At 36.9% G+C, this 22,097-nt stretch overlaps 1 protein-coding gene across 2 annotated transcripts; it reads left to right on the top strand.

Annotated features, from left to right (window-relative positions):
* Positions 1-1,116: 1,116 nt before the first annotated feature.
* LOC107785356 (transcription factor bHLH61-like) lies at positions 1,117-5,716 on the top strand. 2 transcript variants are annotated; one of them, XM_016606640.2, is made up of 4 exons: positions 1,117-1,302; positions 1,923-2,054; positions 3,804-3,971; positions 4,275-4,681. In XM_016606640.2, exons 1-4 carry the CDS (start codon positions 1,225-1,227, stop codon positions 4,281-4,283), a joined length of 387 nt encoding a protein of 128 aa, XP_016462126.1. In that variant the 5' UTR covers positions 1,117-1,224; the 3' UTR covers positions 4,284-4,681. The 2 variants fall into 2 exon arrangements, with proteins under 2 accessions (XP_016462126.1, XP_016462125.1); XM_016606639.2 differs by lacking the exon at positions 4,275-4,681 and adding an exon at positions 5,432-5,716 and having other exon boundaries at positions 1,120-1,302.
* The last annotated feature ends 16,381 nt before the right edge of the window (positions 5,717-22,097 follow it).

Raw genomic sequence — 22,097 nt, 5'->3', positions numbered from 1 at the left:
TATAATGCAGAGGGAATGTTGGGATAAAGATAGCTTTTTACCAAACCCTTAACTACTTTAGGGATAAATTCATGTCATGCATTTGTTATCACTTGCATGGCTATTTCTTGCCTGCTTACGCATTGTAAGATACTTGAGATTTAAGTAAATCCATGTCGCCCTATATAAAACCAAATTAGGAGCTGATTTCTTCTGATAATTTAAATCCGTCGTGATAAGTTACTCTTTTGCTTCGAGTAGTTGTTGGAGGATATTATTAGTATAAAAAGTTAATCTAAACCAGATAATTCAATCATGTTTAGGTAGCTGATATGTTTCATCAATTTTCTAATTAATGTGATCTTGTTTACTACACCAAGCAAATGACGTATTGCTGGAATAGAGCATAGCTGCTTGAGTCGTTGTGAATAAAGAGTTTAACATAATGCGCAATTCCTTAATCATTAGATGGTTAACACGTTAGGTCTATATTAACTTGAAATACGATAGTCATCGTTTTGTATGTTTTTGTTTACTCGCCGTCGTCGTCGTTTTCTTCTTCTTCTTTTACAGTGACACTTCAAAATTCTTTATACTATCAGCGAACTATTTTCTTTGATAACATTTATTATTTTTATCAGATTATCGATTAGTGCTTGTTGTAGCAATTTACATATAATTACCTATTAAGTGACTAAATCTAGTAAATATTACTTATATTATCGGTGCATAATATTTAAACTGTATAACGTACCGGATAATGATAGTTAGCGATCTTGCAAGATCCTTATACAATATGATCTCATGGAATCAGAGTTATAACCGCGATTACAACTTCACTTATAGATCACTTAGGTGCAAAGTTCCAATCTCACTTAAAGTTCTCCTCTCTCTATGCACGTGCACACACCCAATGCAAAGAAAATTTTAAAATCAAAAAGAAAATAAAAAGGAGAAAAAAATCAAACTGGATAGCCTCATATAATGCAAAGAGAATTTTCATTTCCATGGCAATTTAATAAGTTTTTGTCATAAGGAAAGGCCAAGTTAGTCATTTCCAATTTCCTTTTTTCTATGAAGAAATTATGAGTACGTCATAATCTCTTGTGAACCTTGTGGTACTCATATGCAGGATACAAACAAACAGATCATATATGTTTTTGAAAGCTCCATCTTCTCTTTAAAAAGCCATCACAAACACCGCAGCAATATGAGCAAAGAAATAAAGAAGAAACAGCATAACATATGGGATCCAAAGACCAAAAAATTGCATTGCTCAATCAACATTTGGAGCAACTCGGTTCAATTACTAATTCCCCTTCTGTAAAAATCCTCTCATTTTTTCTATTTTAATTTCTTACTTCATTTAATTTTCTCTGCTCGTGATTCAATTTATTTTCTTTGATTTTTTTTCTTTTTGAGAGGGGGTTGGATTTATCATGAATTGATAAATTTTACGCTAGTAATCGTCAGCCTACCCAACTTGTTTGAGATTAACACGTAATTACATTGTTGTTTTTTTTGGGGGGGAGGGGGGGGTGTTGATTTCTCTATTTTCCATGATGATGAAATTGAAGGAAAATTTTAAATCCTTTTTTGAGTAGACGAATGTAATGATAAGTGTTTATTCATCTTTTTGAAAGTAACTTTAATCACTGAAAATGAATACTATGAATAGGAGACTGATTCTAATGAAACGACTTCCTTCTGGATCGGTTTTCATACATGATATCCAAAATTAATGTACCCTATATTGGTTACGTATGTCTTAATATATAATTTTATCTGTTAAAGAAACAAAAAAAAAATTAATTTCTTTCGGATGTGAGTGTACAGTGAAGGTTAACAGTGAATCATTTAGTTGAATTTAATTTTGCTCTTAGAAGTGGTTGTAAATTATTTTGTAAGACGACCCATTGGTTAATTTAGTGGTTAATTTTCAGGTGAATAAGGCATCAATCATCGTCCATGCATCTAAGTACATAGAGGAATTAAAGGAAAGGATAGACAAGTTAAATGAAGATGTCTCAACCTCACAACCTTCTCATGTTGATGATGAAAATTCCTTACCATTGGTATGTATATCTTAGCCATATGCTTTAATTTTCCTTTCTTTTTGAGAAATTTAGTTTCTTTAGCATATAAATCATCAACGGGGACTTTTTCCATGTCAATGTCATATTTCATTGATCAGGACAAAGAAAAACTACATTCTTGAATGAAGCAGGAAATATATTACTTACTTACTTTCCCGAATTCTTGGAAGCTATACAGAAGACATGCGAATTGAAACTGCACATATATAATTGCATAAAAAGTAGATGTAGATACATATAATATTTTAATTTAATAAGAGAATATAGAAATTTTTTAGGCAATGTTATATTTTGGCTCTCGAAAATTGAAATTAATAAGATTCTCAATTGGTGATGTTCCTTCAATTCTTTAATGCATATTCATACATTGTGTCAAAGCTCGAACAGATTTTCAATTAGTAATTTTTAGAATATATAATTCAATAAATGAAAACTGTACCAGCCTCTCCATACATGCACAGTATTGTCCGCTACTTCGTTTCAGCAAAAGAATTTTTCCGCATCCTATATTTACATCAAATTATATACAAATTTACTAATTCGCACAATAAATTAAATAAGAGACAACTATATTATCACCAACGTCTATTATCATCCTCTAGATGAAACAATGATACATTTTTCTTTCTTAGTTTCCTCATTTACCACAAAGAGATGAATAGTACAGAGATTAGTTGGATTCTATCTCGAACATTTTTAAGGTAGTACCACGTTATACAAGAGTTGATACTAATAATTAAATGATGATTTAAAACAGTTTTAGGAGGGTGGAGTTTGTGCTTCTCTGATCCTCCATGTTTGGGTAACTTGTTGTCTATGAAACCCCACATCACCATGGGAGATGATAGCCCGGGTGAATAGCTTAATTAAAAAATAAAAAGTTACCCAAAAAAGTGTTTTTGTACCGTTCAAACTTACATCTAAAAGAGCACGCAAGCTTTTGACTTTTCTCCTATATATAATTATAAGCTGTAATTCCCTTTTACTTTTCACCAATCTTCTCTCCGTATAATTTTATTCAAATTCCTCTTTATAATTCCTTCAGCATAGGCGGTTTTACTCGAAATGTAAAATCACTATTTATTTTATAAAAAAGTAATTTTTAATTTTACGAATTTACTACCGGTCTAATGCATGTTTCTTCGGAAAAAGTCTCATTCATGCCAGTGAACTATACAAGATTGGGCACATTTGCCCCTCGTTAAAAGGTGATCTCAATCCTGCCCTTGCCGTGTATAAGGTGGCTCACATATGCCATATTTTAGACGGACAACCCTAAAAAAATATTTAGCACCAAATTTTGACACGTGTCACAATCTGATGCAATCCATCTATACCCTAATTTAAATAACAAACCAATCCGACCCATCACCCTTATTTTAATAAACCAACCCGACCCAGTACCCTATTTTAATAAACCCCAATCGATTTTATTACCCCACTCACTTTCACCTTGCTTTCTTCTCCCAAATCCCAATTTCGATGTTTCTTTAAGAAAAATGTTATAACATAGGTAATTAACGAAGATGTGGAGGCCGCTTGATCAATAGATTTGCAAAGTAAAGAGTTCCCAACTAAAGTTCTTTAGTATAGGAAAGTATTCAAGTCTGACTCTTTCATCTAAAAGTTTAAACTATTAGAGAGGACAATCTTTTATTTGTTTAACTATATCTCTTCAACAAGTACATTAGAATGAGTATTTGACTAATGGTCAACTTTACACTACAGGTTACAGTAGAAACCCTAGAAAAGGGATTTGTAATAAATGTGTTCTCAGAAAAGAATTGCCCTGGATTGTTAGTCTCCATTTTGGAAGCATTTGAAGAGCTTGGCCTTGAATTATCGGATGCTAGGGTTTCTTGTTCCGATAGTTTTCGCCTTGAAGCTGTTAGTGAAGTAAGATTTCTCTCTCTTTTACTTCTCTTCTTCCTTTCTATTTCTTGTTTGTGGCAAACATAATTTCTTTTATATATTGCTAGTATAGTATTCAAGAAATAGTTTTCTCCATGTGATGCGGCATGTTTAAAACTTCACGTGTGACTTGTACAAATCCACCTCGTTATTTGAACCACACACTTCGGATTTTTAATTTTGCGTTACCAATTGATGAGTGACCAAATTTTTATTGTTTCTTTCTCTTCCGGTTTTTAAGAAGTTTTTGATGCTCCTTAACACCGTCGTTTATGCACCGAAACATAGAATACCTGATATCAGGGGCGGGGCGGATTTACATTGGATGGAGCAGTGTTACGTGACACCATTTAATCGAAAAATTTCACTTCTGAACAGTAAAAACGATATAAAAATAAGTGGAGGATACCACTTCATGAACACGTTCCTTTGGTCCAGCGGGGGAAGATGCTACATATTATTAGATAGGTGACAAGATCGAGTCCCCACTGTGTAGCTTGGCTTCTTTTTCCTTTTTGCAAAAGACTCAATATATCAATCTTGCTAAGTACTGTCATCTTTACCTGCTAGTGACCAAGGTTTAGCATTATTTATTTATTACTTTCTTTTTTTGAAATTGTTATCCCTTTTTTTGTTTTCCTTTTTGAATGTTAATGACAATTACATTATTGCATTTAACTGACTTTTTATTTATACGATCTTCTTACAATGATTTATTTATGTGTTCATTCATTTAAATGTAGCATCGCTTGCAAAAAAGTTTGCCTACGCCACTGCTTGATATTTCCTTTTAAATAAATTACAGAAACCATATTATACAAAGTTCCTTTGTGTTATCCAAAATTAGTTTAACCTTTTGTGCTTATATCCCATTAAATTTTGTAAAATTTTCTTTAATAAGCAAAGCAATTCAAAAAACCTTAAACCACATGTGATAAAAATCTGATACAAGTGATTAGTAAACTTTTGAAAGTTGCATATTTGACATTAAAAATAAGATAATTTGTTGCTCTAACTAATATTATTTAAGGGAAAAGGTTTTCAAGTAATTAAGTTTTGATTTCGTCAGTCGCATTGAGAGGGTAGTGAATGAAACTTTTAGAACATATGAGGTAGGTTTTGTTCATATATTTTGCTCACTTTGGATTTCGGCAGTCAAATCCATCACTGAGAGGGTACTAATTGCATATCTTATATGTGAAGAGTTTAAGTTCCATGAACTGAAGGCGTAAATATTATTTACACAATAAAAAGTCACTTATATAGTAGTTATTTGTAAATTTTCATGATAAACATTAATGGATAACATGATAATATTGCTAACAGACTTGTTAATTGTTATTACAAGTTAACGTATTCTGTTAGTGTGAAAACATCTTCACGGCGGTAATGTTTGTGGCTTAAATCCATTATACATATGGTTAACAAAGTTGTTGTTATTGCAGACCGAAGGACAGATTGATAGAGTAGATGCCCAAATGGTAAAACAATCAGTCTTGGAAGCTATAAGGAACTGGAGCCAAAGCAATGAACAAGATTAATTTAATTAATCAGTTTTTGTTATAGATCGTCTCCTCCCTCTGTTCTTTAAACATATCCCTAGCTACTTACCAACCAACCCATAAAAAAAGGAAAAAGCAAAGAGGCAAATAAACAAAAAGGAAAAGTCTTTTTTGTAGCTCCTGCATGTTATAATTAAGATCAATCAACAACGTATATCATTCCGAAAACGAGCTTGAGCCAACCCATGGCTGACCACTTGCATATCAGAAGTTATATAATGAATCAAAAAGGATGGGAAAGTGTTAACATAAGGCAACAGCCTATGCCTTAATGGTAGAGGTGGAGTCAGGATTTAAAACTCATGAATTTAGAAGTTTAGTCTTTTTAGATTATTGGGTTCGAAATTTATAATTTTTATATATTCTATAAAAAATTTAAAACAAATATAGGATTGAACTAAAGTTATTGGATTCGGCCGAACCCATAATATAACCAACACACAGGCTTTGCCCCTGCTTAATGGATTCAAACCTGATTTTTAGAGGCGGATCCACGCCGAAAGTACTGATTCAGACCCGGTGTTAAAGTGTTGCATCCGCCTCCACTGGTTTCTAATCATGATTTCATATGCACTATATATGATAAAAAATCATGGTTGATTCTTTTTTTTTTTTGGTTCCTTGGGTGCTAGGAGCTCTAGCATTAAAACGAACTAAATAACTTCAGCATATTCTCTCTTAAGTTTCGAAAAAAATCATTACAAAAATTACAGATTGCTGGACAAAACTTCAGCATGTTTTGTATGAAGGTTTAGGAATTGAACAAAAAAATTTCCGCACGGATAAGTCTGACTCTTAAAAGATGTAGTTACAGCCTTATATATGCCTATTAACGAGAAATGTTTGCAAAACAACTTCAACCTATAAAGTGTGACTATCAAAAGCTATAAACTTCAGATAAGAAAAGTTCAAGTTTCTAATTTATATATGCTAACTTCAGCTTATAAGGCATGAAGTTTTACGTTGAGGCGTACTATATTATTACATTAAAATGAGAATGCAGCCTTCAAAATTGAAAAAAATTATACACAAAAACGAAACAAGATTTTTATTTATATAACATAATACAACATAAATATTAACAAAAGACCACCATCATCAGAACATTAACAAAACAAAAGAAGAGCCACAAAAAATATTAATAAAAACACAGAAGAAAAACATAAAAAGGGATTACAAAAACTAAGCATCACCACCATCATCAGAACAGTACTCCTCAATTTCTCGATAATCTCATCATCATCCGAATCAGAGATAATTATAGGATACTCGGGCAAAAGACCACTAAGTCTAATGAGATCGCACTTCAACTTGTTGAATTGATCACGCAACTGATTTTATTCAATTATTACTCTGTCCATAAGATAAGGAAGACTCTTCAAGCTATTTTGCAGCTTGGCATACTCGTCCCAGATGGGAAACTTAAAACAATCAAACTGCTGGACAACCTTGTCGAACGAGGTTGAATAACCTTCACAACTGTGTTCGAGGTTCACCCTGTTCTAGAATGATTCATCGGCAAAAAACTGTGGTCTAATTCTTTCCCAATCAGCCTTTATTTCATCCCACGTCTGCATAAGATTAGCCATTGTTTTTTTAAAAAAAGCTAAAAGACTAAGGATGGATATAAATTTAAAGAAATATAATAGAAGTCTATGGATGACTATGAAATTTTCAAGTGAAGAGATTGTTAATATAGCCAAAGAGTACACCTAATCAATTTAATATGTATAAATGCAAAGGTAACTTCTCACGTCTGTTTACTGTTTTACGTTCAGAGAAATTGAATATTACAAGATAAGTAGGTGGCAAAAGAAAACAAGTAGGTGGTAAATGCAAAAAGAAATATAACTTCAGCCTAATAAGTCCACAGTTTTTCTATAGTAAAAAATTAACTTCAGTCTGAAAAGTAACTTTTCAGGTAATTTACTATACGGTTAGACAAATTTAAATATAAGATGTAGTAGGTGGTAAAAGACAAAAAGTAGCTAGTAAATACAAAAAAGATAAGTTTCAAGTTAAAAAATACCAAAACATGCTAAAATTTTGTCCTGCAGTCTGCAGTTTAGCAATGAGTTTTCCCTAAAGACTTCAGAATAAAAATACTGAAGTTATTTAGTTCAATTGCTACAACTTAAGACTGAAAATGCTGAAGTTGTCTCTTACAGTACGTAATTTTCTATTGAGGTTTTAGCTAATTTCAAACTTATACTTGCTAAAGTTTTTTTGTTCGTTTCCTAACACTTCACACTAAACATGCTGAAGGTAAAACCCCATGCTAATATAGCTTGAAGTTATTTCACATTTAAGCTAAAACTTCAAGCTAGTGAATGCTGAAGTTATTTAGTTCATTTGCTAAAACTTCATACCAAAACATGCTGAAGTTTTGTCTGGCGACCACTTGGCTTAAGTCGAAATTAAAGGAATACTGTTTCGGCAGATGTCCATGTGATACCACATGAAAGGTCAATGCCTTTTACGTAGTTGGCCACCTTTTCAGCAGTTGATTCTTCAATAAACCAGGTAAACTCAGTAAGTTCCTCAATCTCTACTTCTTCTTCTTCATAATCCTCAGCTTCCTATTTTTTGACAGCCCGCTTTCTCTTTGATTTGCTCTTTTTCCCTTCCATTTTCTTCTCCTCCATTCTCTTTTCTTTTCTTATTCTAATTTTCTCCTTCTGTTCATCTGGAGGATTAACATGTCACGGCCCAAATTTACCTAGTCGTGATGGCACCTAACCTGTAATGACCCGATCGGTCATTTTGAGCTCCAGTATGTTGTTCGGTAGTTTTAGGCCTTGACTAGCTTCACTTAAGGTATTATGACTTGTGCGCGTGGTCAGAATTGAATTTCGGGTAGTTTGGAGATGATTTAGAAAGAAAATTCTAATTTCGGAAGCCTTAAGTTGGAAGAATTGACTAAGGTTTGATTTTTGAGTAAACGACCTCGGAATCGGGATTGGAAGGTTCCAACAGGTTCGTATGATGATTTTGGACTTAGGCGTATGTCCGGATCGGGTTTTAGATGACCCGAGAGCATTTCGGCACTTATTGTGGAAGTTGACATTTTGGAAGGATTTTGTAAATTTGGGTTGGAGTGCATTTCAATGCTATCGATGTCAATTTGGGATTCTGAGTCTGGGAATAGCTCCATATGGTTATTATGGTATTGGGAGCGCGTCCAGAAGTGGATTTGGAGGTCCGTAGGTTATTTCGGGGTTATTTGGTGAAAGTTAGAAATTTGAAGATTTTTGGAGAGTTTCACCGGGAGTGAACTTTTTGATATCGGGGTCAAATTCCGATTCAGGAAGTTGGAGTAGGTCCATAATGTCAATTATGACTTTTGTGCAAAATTTGAGGTCAATCGGACGTGATTTGATAGGTTTCGGCATCGAAGGTAGACATTTGAAGCTTCAAAGTTTATTAGGTTTGAATTGGAGGGTGATTCATAGTTTCGATATTGTTTGATGTGATTTGAAGGCTCGTCTGAGATTGTAATGTATTTTGGGATGTGTTGGTATAATTGGTTGGGGTCCCGAGGGCCTCGGGTGGAATCCGGATAGTAAACGGATCGAGTTGGGACTTGGAAGAAGGGTTGGGGGCTGCTGTCTTCTGGTGTAACCGCACCTACGAGGTTAGGGCCATAGGTGCCGAGCCGCAGAAGAAGCCATGAGGGTCGTAGAAACGGCTTAGGTTGGGGAAGGCTGGGACAACAGATGCGGTCGAGTTCCGCAGAAGTGGGACCGCACCTGCGTACGTGGAGCCGCAGAAGCGAAGGCGCAGAAGCGGATGAGGGCCGCAGATGTGGAGTTGAGGGGTATGAAGGAGAACCGCAGAAGCGGTAATCTGGATGCACCTGTGGAACCGCAAAAGCAGTCAAGGGACCGCAGGTGCGAGAGGTCGCTGGGCAGATTGTTTTAAAGAGCGAGATTTGGCTCTTCTTCTCTCATTTTCCACTTGGTTGAGGCGATTTTGGAGAGCTTCGAGGAGGTATTTTCATCAAGCAACACAAGGTAAGTGATTCCCACCTATTGCAAGTTAAATATATGATTTGTATAAGGATTTAAGCATGAAAATTAGTAGAAATTGTGGGGGTTTTGGTAGAAAACCTAGAATTTATTTTTTGGATTTTGACCACGAAATTGGACGTGGAACTTGGAATAAATTATATATTTGAGCTTGTGGTGATATGGGTAAGGTTTATCTTCAAAAATTTTCGAAATCCGGGCACGTGGGCTCGAGGGTGATTTTATCGACTTTTCAAGCGGAGTTAGGAATTGTTATAAATTGGATTATAATAAGTATTAGAGTGTATATTTATGGATTTGCATGTTTATTGACTTGTTTTGAAGCGTTGGGCATCGATTTAAGTTATTGGAAGGGCTTGGGAGCTGGTGATGGAACTTTAGAGCGAGGTAAGTCTCTTTTCTAACCTTGTAAGAGGGAATTCACCCCATAGGTGAAATAATTCAATATGTGCTTCTATTTGTGGGAGCTACGTACGCATGAGGTGATGAGAGTCCGTGCGTAGCTACTATTATGCTTAAGTCCGGGTAGTCTAGGATCCAAATTATGCTATACTTGCGATGTTTGCAATCTTATTGTTAATTTAAATTTCTTAAATCATATTAAGCTTGGTAAATGAATTTTTAAAAGGTTAAACTTCGTTTTTCTTGGCCGTTAAATGAGAATTGACATTTCCTTGGATAATTGCTCCTTAAAGAATTCTTGATTGACTGTTGAATGTGTTTATCTTTTGTGGAACGGGCCGCACGCCTCGGCAGATTAAATAGATGCATCTATGGTTCGCGCCGTTCGACCCTCGGCAGTGCACAGTTTAAATATTTATGTTGGAGCTGGCCATACGACCTCGACACGATTTGTGCATGATTGAATTGATTGCTCTGGAATTTACAATAAATAATATTGTCTCCTAGGCCCTAGATAAATTGTTAAATAATAGAAAATAAATTTGGAGATTTCTTAATTATAAAAGAACTATTTACTTACTTCAAAATATTGAGCTTGCAACCGTTTTATATAATCCATACTTAATTATATCATTGATATCCTATTTATAGCCCATAGTAAGTGTCGAAGTCGACCCCTCGTCGCTACTTCTTTGAGGTTAGGCGGGATACTTACTGGGTATGCGTTGATTTACGTACTCATACTACACTTGCTGCATATTTTTATGCAGGTACATATATGTTTAGTGGCCTTGTGGGCGCAGAGGCATGGTTATGGCAGGGACTTAGGTGAGCTGCATTCTATACTACGATCCGCAGCCAGCAGAGTCTCCTTCAGAGTACTTACATTTTTTCTGTCCAATTTGTATTTCAGACAGCTGTTGTATTTTATTTTATATTCCTAGTTAATGCTCATGCACTTGTGACACCGGGTTTTAGGATGATTATGGGTTGTTCTGTATTGAATTTGTTAAAAGTATTATTACTTACTCTGTAAATCCCCATTCTTTACTATTTAAATTGAAGGAAAATATGTTTCAAAAGTAACAAAGTGAGAACCCAATTAAGTATTTATTGTTGGCTTGCCTGACAGTGATGTCTGACGCCATCACGACATTTATGGATTTTGGGTCGTGATAATATGGTATCAGAGCACTAGGTTCACTTAGGTCTCACGAGTCATGAGCGAGTCTAGTAGAGTCTTGCGGATCAGTATGGAGACATCTGTACTTATCTTCGATAGGCTACAAGACTGCTAGGAGCACTTCCCTTCTTGATTCCTCATCGTGCGAATTGATTCTTTTGAGGCTTGTACCTTTATTTCTTTCCTATTCAATCTTATGCAACGAGAAGTGCTTGTTATAGATTGGGAATCGAGGAATTGTCATGGTACTACGGAGGTGGTGCAGGATGTCTCTGCCTGCGTGTTTGATTGGGCTATTACCATCACCTTGCGGAAGGCCATCCTGTCATTTCAGCTCACCATTAGTACTTCCTATGGTTTTGAGATTTGGCATTAATTGTTATGACGATTCGTGCATTGTTATCGCACCATGTTTATGTAATGGTAGGATGCCTATCTATGTGTCGAGGCAATTAGACTAAGAATGTTCAGATTGGATTAATGGAGTAAAGAGACTTGGTATTTTCGAGTGTGGTGGAATCTTCATCCGAGGTGTGGTGTCGTCGTCCTTGATTGAATGTGTTAAGTTCACCGGTGTTATGGCCTTCTTCAAATCGCCTTTGGGGTAGAGTATTGTGAATGGTGCTGGGGAAGCGGTTGTCAGATGTCGCAGTGTGCTGTGGTTCAGAATCGAATCGGTAATCCTAATGTTGATGGCTCGAGAAGGATGATCTTCAGAGAGGGTTAGAGTGGTAGCGATCTATTGGTTCAAAGTGCTACAGAGATGGATTTAATTTATGGCCACAACTAGGCATTTATGATGAAGCACATGTGTGAGGTGTCTTGCGATGGTTCAACTTCTAGAAGGCCAAGTGTAAGAAAACAGGAGTCGAGTAATACTTAAAGGATGAGGGTTTGACCAAAGTGGGAGAGTGGCAGAGTAGCATATGGGTTCTGTGGTAGGATAGCCACACGTCTTGGGGGAAGTTAGAGTGATTTGGAATTCATGGTGGACAGTGACTAGGTCTATGGGCTTAATTTGGAATATTGACTGCTATATTGAGGAAGATTGGGTGTGGCAGGAGGGATTTGCTTAATATGAAGCAGGATACAATATGACTTTGGATTGGAATGTATTGTCGCACCTTTAGTTGATGTCCATGAGGAGTGAACAGACTTGTACAGCTGGTGAATGAGCACGAGCTCAGGATGGTTTATTGGTTTCGTGGTAATTGTACTCGGTGCAGCGTTGTTGGAGGATGAAGTCATGGAATTTCCATAGGTGGGATATCTCCTGTGAGCAAGTTAGCGGTTGCGTGGTGTTACGAAGAATTTTACTGGCTATCTAGTAAGAGGTCGAATATGTGAATGTGGCTAGTGATTCAGAATGTTCACGAAATGTTTAAGATAAGGATTTTGAGGAATTTGGCGGGTTAGGTATGCAAGATCATGTCAACAGGGGATAAGGAATCTTGGTGGGTTCCAGAGTTGTGCAATGATATCTTCAAGCTAAGTGGGAGAGCCCCACTATATATGATTGGATTGTGTAGTTGTCAACTTGTGCAGTTTCTAGTTATCGGTGTATTGGCGGGTTATCATGACTAAGGAAAGAGAACATCAGTGGTAATTTGAGCAAAGGATTTGAGGAATGTGTGCTGTAATTGGCCTTATCGATTCATGTTCAAGTTTTGGGAAGACTCAGAATTTATGCTTCGTGGAGATGTGATGTACAAGGAAAAGGAATTTAGTCGGTTCCTTCTTCGAGAGGGTGTACCTGTGCTAGCAGGGCCTTGGAGTTGATTGTATTTGGGAACGAGTCAGAGTGGGTGACTCTCAACAACGGTCCTAGTGGATTCAAAAGTTAAAGTGCGATATCTAAGGATTTCGAGTTAGTTGCATGGTTAAGTATTTGAGCTTTTGCAGTGGATTATGAAAGGTCGTTTGGGGTGTTCTACATTATCGTCGGTCTGCGGTGTGGCATTTGAGTAGTGGGAGAACATAACTTCGGATTCATAGAGGGGTTTTCAGAATGGGTGTACCAGTTGAAGATGCAAATATGCGCATAAGGAGGGTATGATATAGTTCATGGGTTTTGCAGACAACGTGGTCTCGTGAAATAAGGTCACTCAGGATGAGTGTGGATTTGGGTTCATGATGTTTTTAATGGAGTTATCATTATTTCTAGGGCAAGTCCCGAGTAAAGTAGAAGAAGTGGTTCGGTTGGTAATGGTTGAATTAGCATGGTTATGGCAGTGACCAGTTTCTCCAGTGTGAAGTTATACATGTAGTTTGTGGTTGTACACTTGGGCTTGAGCGCCACCACAACTTGGTTGATTTGGGAGGTATTCGATTCGTATGGCTTTGTGGTGTAAAGGGATTTCCGGAAGAGTTATGGTGGTTTAGACCACTACTTGAGGTTTGTAGTTTCTACGGTTATGGGAATTCAGTCGTGTGTCGCTATGGTTCTCTTGAAATGAGTTAAGTGAAAGGTTTCTATATGATGAAGTGTGTACCCTATTAGTGGTTCAGGAGTTGTGATGAAATTCTTGTACATTTGCGTATTGGCATGATTAGGTGCAGGAGGTAGCATGGGAATCGGAAGTCGAGGATCAAAGTTGCCATTTGGTGTTGGCAGGAATATCACAAGCTCGAATGAGCGAGAAAGGACTCAGATGGTTAGAGTCAGCTGGTATTGTCTTTGACGTCACCTAAGATCGGTATCTTGTATGGGAGGCTTTGCGTATTGATTACGGATTCTTGATTTCTTTTCAGTGTTTGTGTGGCCGGTGGCATGGATGTGCAAACTCGTTGTCTGGTGCGAAAGGTCGTGGGAGTGTATCCCATGAGAAGATTGTATAAGTGTGACATGTAGTCACTTGATTGATTAAAGATTGAAACCAAGTATGGAGATTTGGTACTATCACTAATGTGAGAGTTTAGGCCTGAAAGGCGCTCTATTCAGTTGGTTGTAAATTGTGGAAGTTTGTTCCGGATTCGACGATTGTTCTTGTATGTCATGGGAAAGGGGTCATTGTGGATCCTTAAGAGGTTATCTGACCAAGAATGTTATGATCAGAATCGGCTTGAGGTCCGTGGATGGATCTAAAATATGAATGTGGGCTCTATCTCAGGCCGGATGTGTTCATCTCAGCATAGCGCTCCTTATGGAGGAGTATTCGGACGTAGGATGTTATTTCGTCATCGTCTATTTCATATAATACTATATTGTGCTGTGTGGGTTGTGAAACGGCTTGATTAATTGCATATGTGTTGAGGTTCCGCGTAGCGATGGTGTTATATGAGAAGGATGGCTCTCGAGATGCAGATCATATATCGCACCTTAGTCGTGCTTGAGTTTTGTAGCGTATGGCGCTACCCGTCTCCTCAGGATTTGTATTATGCACTTGGTGTGCTTATGGTAGATATTGGGACATTTCATGAGTATAAGCGTTACGGCTCGATGTGTGTTTTCTTGAGATTATTATGTGTGAATCGGGTGGCACGCCGCCACGGATATGTTGATTGGATCGGGTGGCACGCAGCCACGGGTATCATGTGTGGATCGGGTTACACGCCATAATAATGTGTTATTGAGTACAGTTTCCCAAATCTATTATTGTGTGTTTTGCTTCTCATTTCCTGAGGAAGGTTCATAACATCCTTTCGGTTGTTTAATTAGTTACGTGGGTTGAGTAGTGTCATGACCCAAATCGATGGGCCGCGACGGGCACCCGATACCTTACTCAACTGAGTACCAACATAACGTATCTTTTTGTATCATACTGTCATAGATAACTGAGCCGGAGAGGCTGCCGTGAGATAAGTAGAATACAACATGTAATACCAACTTATACATAAGACATACGGGCCTATAAGACCAAAATAACCACTCGTACACTGAACATAGGCCGACAAGGCCATATAATCTTTTACGTACATGACATCTTTCTACAAGCCTCTAAGAATACATAATTATCATAAAGGTTGGGACAGAGCCCCTCCATACCAAACAATACACGTCTAAATCATACTAACCAAGCAAGCAACTCCGGAGCAAATGGAGCGCACCGACACCTTCTGCTGAGCTGATAGCCTACTCGGAGGACTCTCAACCTGTCTAACGGGACCTGCGGGCATGAAACGCAGTGTCCCTAAGCAAAAGGGACGTCAGTACAAATAATGTACCGAGTATGTAAGGAATGAAAATCTGTAAACAATAGACATAAGAGAAACATGGAGTAAAAGACTCAACATGTATGTCTGAATAACTCTGTGAATCATTTATATTTACAATGCCATGCATATGCGTATAAATGTCATACCATGCATAGGTATATGCGTTCATAATATCATCAAGCCTCTGAGGGCATCCCATCATATCATCTCGGCCACTGTGGGCAAAATCATCAACCTATACCAGCTGATCAGGTAGTGGTGCGTATATAATGCCGTAACCTTTTCCCATATACCATATACATATATATACATATATATGCGTATATTACACCATCTGGTCATGGATCAATATAAATGTATAAATGAATGCAATGTATGAGAAGCACATCAACAAAACTTCTCGGAACGTCATAAGACCATTATGCCTCTGATTAATATCATGAAATAAACTTTATCAACTTACGTATTTTCTGAGACCCATGAACAGATGATAGAATAATAAGACACATGGGGAATCAAGAATATAGACACCCCTAGTATTTCTATGAATAGAGTAATTTATGAAAGTTGCGTATTTTACTCGTTTCATTTGTATCATTTGGATCATGCCAAAAGGAAAGAACGGATAGCCTTAACATACCTGAGCCGATTCTCTTGACAATCCCTCTAACATACGTCAATTGAGACATCACATAACGACGGATCGAAGTAGGAGAAAATTCGGATGATATTCTTGAGAAAGATTGTACCGTACTCTCTTAAAATCGCAAAATCCCGTTGCCATAATATTACGTAGTCTCGTATGATTTTTGTAGCAAAATTCACGTTGCTAACATTTTTGAATGAGTTGCTATAGTATTAAATGGTCTTTTTATGGAATGTTTGGAGCAACTACGTTGCTATTGCAAACCATTAGCTTTGCTGAAGCTTTCCTTCTTCATTTAGTAGATGAAAGCAAATGATTTTGTGAATTTGAAGGGTTACCTTTAACCCTTTAGGTGTGGGCCCCACTAGGATGACTAATGTCACATAATCTACTCAATTATGCCACCTTTCACTTATAATATAAGAGTCAAAATGTTGTATTGGTGGGCTGCCACGCTAAGGTTAAGGGCTTATCCAAAAGATTTATCCACCAATTCCTTAATTAACTCGTTAATCTCCTATTAACCAACAATACCCAATTATTCACATAATTAAGAATTATCTCAAATTACTTAAAATACTACTCACTTTTAACACACTTTATGTACCCTACTATCATGATCATATTACCTTGTTGTTAGACCCCAAGTTTTCGTACGTGAAAGTACCGCTATAAGTAAATTAATGAAAGCTCGAAAATGAGATGTTACATCCCGCATTTCGTACGTTAAAGTTTCGTCGTAAGCTAATTGACGTAAGATCGGGAATGAGATTTTTTTAGATTATAAGTATTATGCTATTTTAAGCAAGTGATAAGTAAATTCGTAAAGGTGAGAGGGTAATCAAATCGATGAAAATGAATTTCGTCGAAGCATGGCATTTTGAGATAAAATACGGTCCAAGCTATAATACCCCGTATTTATAGACTAGTGCAATACAAGGTACCACATGACCATGATAGTAAGGCGTATAAGGTATGTTAAAAGTAAGTAGTATTTTAAGTAATTTGAGATAATTCTTAATTATGTGGGTAATTGGTTAATTATTGAATTAGTGGGGGATTAATAAATTGTAAGGAGAAGGGGTGAAAATTTGGATAAGTTGAAAGTGTAGTAACGTGGCAGCTAAAGAATCAAAGAATTATGACTCAACAGTAACTAAGTTATGTGGCAAGAATAATTATCCACTCTTACGGTAAAAAAGAATAAGAGAATTGGAAGGTAGACACAAGTTTCAGCAAGTAAAAGAAGCAAGGTGAAGAGGGGTACGAGGTACCCAGTTAATAAAGATTAACAATATTTACAATTCAGGTCAAGAAATATAAGCATTCTTAGTTACCTTCAACAGTAACAAAGGTATGTACAATTGGCCACACCTATCTCAGTTATGCCTATTGGGGGCTAACAGGTGTAGTTTAAGAAAAGGACGGGATATCAGGATCCGGCTGGGGTTAGAGTAACCCAAAATGGTGAATGGATTATTTGTGTTAGTTGACATTTCCGAAGGATATTACAAAGGTGCTAATAGATCTCCTTGTGAGACACCCAAATGGTGCACTCTAGAATATTGCAATTAGATGTGAATACCAGCATGATAAAAAAAAAAAAATTCAAAAGATAGGCACTGAAAGCTTGGAAGGGATAAATATTACCTTAGTTTGACTCGCGTCCCTAGTAGAGTAAGAACGTTAAGCAACCCGAAGAGCCACTTGATGGAGCAAAGGGGAGCTAAAAGCAAAAGAATGTCTTGTTCGAGTTTTCAGAATAAAGTGATAGACATAAATGTTAGCGGGAAATAAGAAGAGAGTTAATGAAGCATTATGAGTAAGATATAATACATGGATGATAACGGTAGATAAAAAAGATGACAGTATTACAGAGTCTATAGTCAATTGAAGGAAAAGACGAGATGTGACAGGCCTTGAGACAACAAAAGAGTATAGGCCATAAAGTCATATCCTTATTTCAAGAAATAACTTCGTGACGCCAACGCGACTACCGGAAGGAAAAGTTAGACCCCAGAACAATAGAAATCAGTATGGGCTAGTGAAAAAGATAAACTAAACATGAATTAGGGACTGAGTGATTGGATAATAATCGGCATCATGAGAATTTCAAATTTTGTTCCGGCGATAATAGAGTGGACAACAGAAGAAGATTCATAAGAAATTTAGAGAATGGTCATTCAGGATGACTCTTCCCTAAAGCAAGCAATGTGAGCAAAGTTAAGCGTAAGAGACTGTATGTGCCAGTTATACTAAGTGTCACCCTTGCAAATAAGGAATTTTGTTATCCTTGGTACAGAAGGATTGCCACAAGGCGAGTAAGGGTCATCGATGATGTGAAAAGACGCCAAAGATGAAGAGGTAAAACATCTATAGGTAGATCCTCGTGGCTCCAACTCTTAGTACTCCCCTAAAGGAGGGAATATGGAGTGATGTGGCATTAAGTCAGAATTAAGTGGTTCTAGTAACTATGGAATAATAAAGGAAGAATGCGATAAGAATGAGAAAGGGATAAGATTGCACTTATTCAAATCCTACAGATATGCTACGATTCCAGAACACTATGCAAACACGACGTCAAGGAAAGGAAGTAAGGATTTCTACCCGAGATGTTATTGATAAATAAGGAGCCAATGTGAGTGGTAAGTTAAGACAAAGGAAATAACCCAAGAAAGATTACGCGGAATATTGATATGAGAATGGGCCAACGAGTAGTTAGTAGTTGATACAGAAAGAGCTTAGTTATGGCTAGACAAGAGGATACAGACAAATCAGCAGGTCGTGCAAGATAAAAATAGTAAAACCCAATATAGTGGATTCAGCCCCGCAGTTATGACATTGTAATACTTGAGAAATATTCAGATAGGAGTCGGGGTAGTTAAAGGTACCACTTGAGTGTTACGGAAATAAAAGAGAGTGCAACTGGGAAGATAGTAAAAATATCAAGCTCAGAAGCAGCCCTACAAGTACAAGGGTGTGAAGGTAAGTAACTACGGATAATTATAGGTGCGGAAGGACATCAAAAATTCCGTCGAGTATACGATATAATAAGCTCGCAACTTTGCAAGAATCAGAGGGTCCTCCCTAAGTACTATACTGAAAGACTAGCTGAGGAAGTAGGGAAAAAGGCTTCGACCTAAGCTCAGTGAGCTAAAGAGGAAGTGATCTTATAACAACAGTCTCACAACAAAGCTGTATGCACTCCATAAGAAAGTGGCACCTACCGTGGCTAACGGACATAAAGTAAAAAAAAAATCAGAAGTGATATTCAAGATCATATGAGTGGTATGGAATTCAAATATGTATTGGCACTAAGATAAGTTAGATATGCACGTAACAAGGAGGGCAGAAAGGCCAGAAAAAGTAATTGCCTGCGTTTAAAGAAAGCTGAGAAGGAACGAAAGGAATTATTCGATCAGTGATCCAGAGTTAGTTACGTCATAAACGCACTTACGATTTCAGAATATTATACATACAACATATATATTGACATTCATGCAACCGTAGAAGACTCCGGTATAAGTTAAAAGAAAGAATTGAGCCCAAGGTATAAACAAAGGATTGAATTGTTAGAAGATTGTATCATGGATATTCTATAGCACCCTTGGAAGGCTAAAGTAATAACTAATACTGGGAGCCATAGATAGGAAGATAGCCCAAGCCTACATGAAGGCTGATTAGAAGGAAGATGAAACTAAAGAGTTACATCAACCGAATGAATCAGGAGTCTGATTATTCAACCCAAAAAAATTAGAGGCACAAGAGAGATAGTACAACAACCATATTCTATAATGGCTTTACGATAAAGCCAGTTAGAAGAAGTACCAACCTCATAAGAAGTCAGTATGAAGCTCCCACCGGATTGTGTATGCACCAAAGGTGCAAGTATAATAATAGAGCTTCAAGTTGTGGATGTGAATCATACCTATATCGAAGGGAGGTCATGAAAGAAATAGAAGATGTGATGAGAGATTTTAAGGTAAGTAAGGTAAAGGTGAACAACGTACGATATTCTCAGGTGCAGAAGGTTGTGAATAATCTATAACTTCAAGATGAAGGGCTAGAAGCATTGGGATTCAGTATCCCTAAATGATAGCGGCGTCGTCAGTGGCATATCTTCCAGCCTATGGTTTCTAGGTACCGAGAGGCCTAGTTAAGAGAGTAAAGAAGAGTTTGAGACGATGTGATGTCTCACTTGATGTTCCAAAATAACACAAGGAAATCTATGGTGCAAGCAAGTTGAAAGAATGTTGCGAGTAGTATAAACAGATATGTGTAGGTCGCAAGCTAAAGTATGGTAAGGCGACAAGGTTTTAGGAATATAGGAGTAAGGATAAGAAAGGGCGAGTGAGAAGGTGATGAGAATGGATAAGTCCTTAGGATTAAGCCCATGAAAATAAGAGAGCTGATGGTTTCTCTAAGTTATAAAAAGCTCAGTATAGCGTGAATGAACTCAAAGGAGTCTAAGACTAATAGCATTTAAAAGAGATGGAATGCTGCCTGGGTAGTAAAATGAGGGTATACTTGTGATAAATGAAGGATGACATTTGGGCCTTCGATTGAGTGATGATTTGAAGGGATTTCATGAATTTTACAGGATTAAAATTCCCACGTAAGTGAGTCACATTGGGATTCTATAAAGTACGGTTATTGAAGTACAATATCGCCGCTAAGTGGATCAGGAAAATCACTTCGAATATTCCTCGATGCAACGTAAGCCCTAGTTGCAATGTTTTACGTAAGAAGTTTCAAGATATCAGTGGTAGATTGTAGATCAACATTGAGGTAAATCAACAGTGGATGGATAAAAGTTACAAAGTACAAAATGAGATATAGCAATATTCGTAAGTTCGACAAAGTACCGACCGTAGAACTTCAATACACCTATAGATACCAAGAGAGACATCTTGTCAAGTTCTGTATATTTTCCCAAAGTGAGACCTAAAGATTGGCTAAAAGCTGAAGGGAAGAGTCGCATAGGAGCACATACAAGGAAAAAGTCGTAAGAGCTGCATGACAGAAGGTAACAACAGCTACGAGATTGGAAGGATTCCAACCACAAGTCGTGGTGTGAGAAAGAGGCCTAAAGGGGGGAATGCCTTGGCCTTTGGGTTTGTTCATAGAACAATTGCCTAGATGACACGGAGAGTACTAAAGTATTCAGAAGACATAGGTTATGAAAATGATAAGTGTACCAGTCAACATTCGAGGATGAATGTTCCAAAGGGGGGAATGATGTTACACCCTATGTTTTCGTACGTGAAAGTACCGCTATAAGTAAATTAATGAAAGCTCGAAAATGAGATGTTACATCCCGCATTTCGTACGTTAAAGTTTCGTCGTAAGTTAATTGACGTAAGATCGGGAATGGGATTTTTTTAAGATTATAAGTATTATGCTATTTCAAGCAAGTGATAAGTAAATTCGTAAAGGTGAGAGGGTAATCAAATCGATGAAAATGATTTTCGTCGAAGCATGGCATTTTGAGATAAAATATGGTCTAAGCTATAATACCCCGTATTTATGGACTAGTGCCATACAAGGTACCACATGACCATGATAGTAAGGTGTATAAGGTATGTTAAAAGTGAGTAGTGTTTTAAGTAATTTGAGATAATTCTTAATTATGTGGATAATTGGTTAATTATTGAATTAGTGAGGGATTAATAAATTGATTAAGGAGAAGGGGTGAAAATTTGGATAAGTTGAAAGTGTAGTAACGTGGAAGCTAAAGAATCAAAGAATTATGACTCAAAAGTAACTAAGTTATGTGGCAATTCTTAAAGAAAGTGAGTCATTTCCATTTAATAATGGAGAGACACATAATACGTGAGTCATGTCCATTATTAAAAGACACAAGTTACAATTCCATTATGATATGAATTCAAAACAGAAATGTTTGTATGTTACAAAACCTAAGTTTCAAATGCAAGTCATATAGCAAATGCTAAGTACAGATCTTAACCTGTTCATACAAGATTTCACAGCATCTCCAAGGAATCAAACGAGAATTCTTAGTATTTTAAGCAGCAGATTTTTCCCTACTCCGATCTTGCCGTCACGTGTTTTGTCCAAGTTAATGTATGTTAGAGGGATCGTAAAGAGAATCGACTCAGGTATGTTAAGGCTATC

The sequence above is a fragment of the Nicotiana tabacum genome, chromosome 2, assembly GCF_000715075.1.
Source record: "Nicotiana tabacum cultivar K326 chromosome 2, ASM71507v2, whole genome shotgun sequence".
Lineage (NCBI taxonomy): Eukaryota > Viridiplantae > Streptophyta > Magnoliopsida > Solanales > Solanaceae > Nicotiana > Nicotiana tabacum.
Note: the sequence above shows the minus strand (reverse complement) of the source record. Positions and strands in the feature narration are given on the sequence as shown.

Excerpts from the sequence above, each read along its gene's own strand:
- LOC107785356 (XM_016606639.2), top strand. The coding sequence starts at position 1,225 with ATGGGATCCAAAGACCAAAAAATTGCATTGCTCAATCAACATTTGGAG. Across the intron at positions 1,303-1,922 it reads CAATTACTAATTCCCCTTCT|GTGAATAAGGCATCAATCAT; the intron begins GTAAAAATCCTC and ends GTTAATTTTCAG. Across the intron at positions 2,055-3,803 it reads ATGAAAATTCCTTACCATTG|GTTACAGTAGAAACCCTAGA; the intron begins GTATGTATATCT and ends TTTACACTACAG.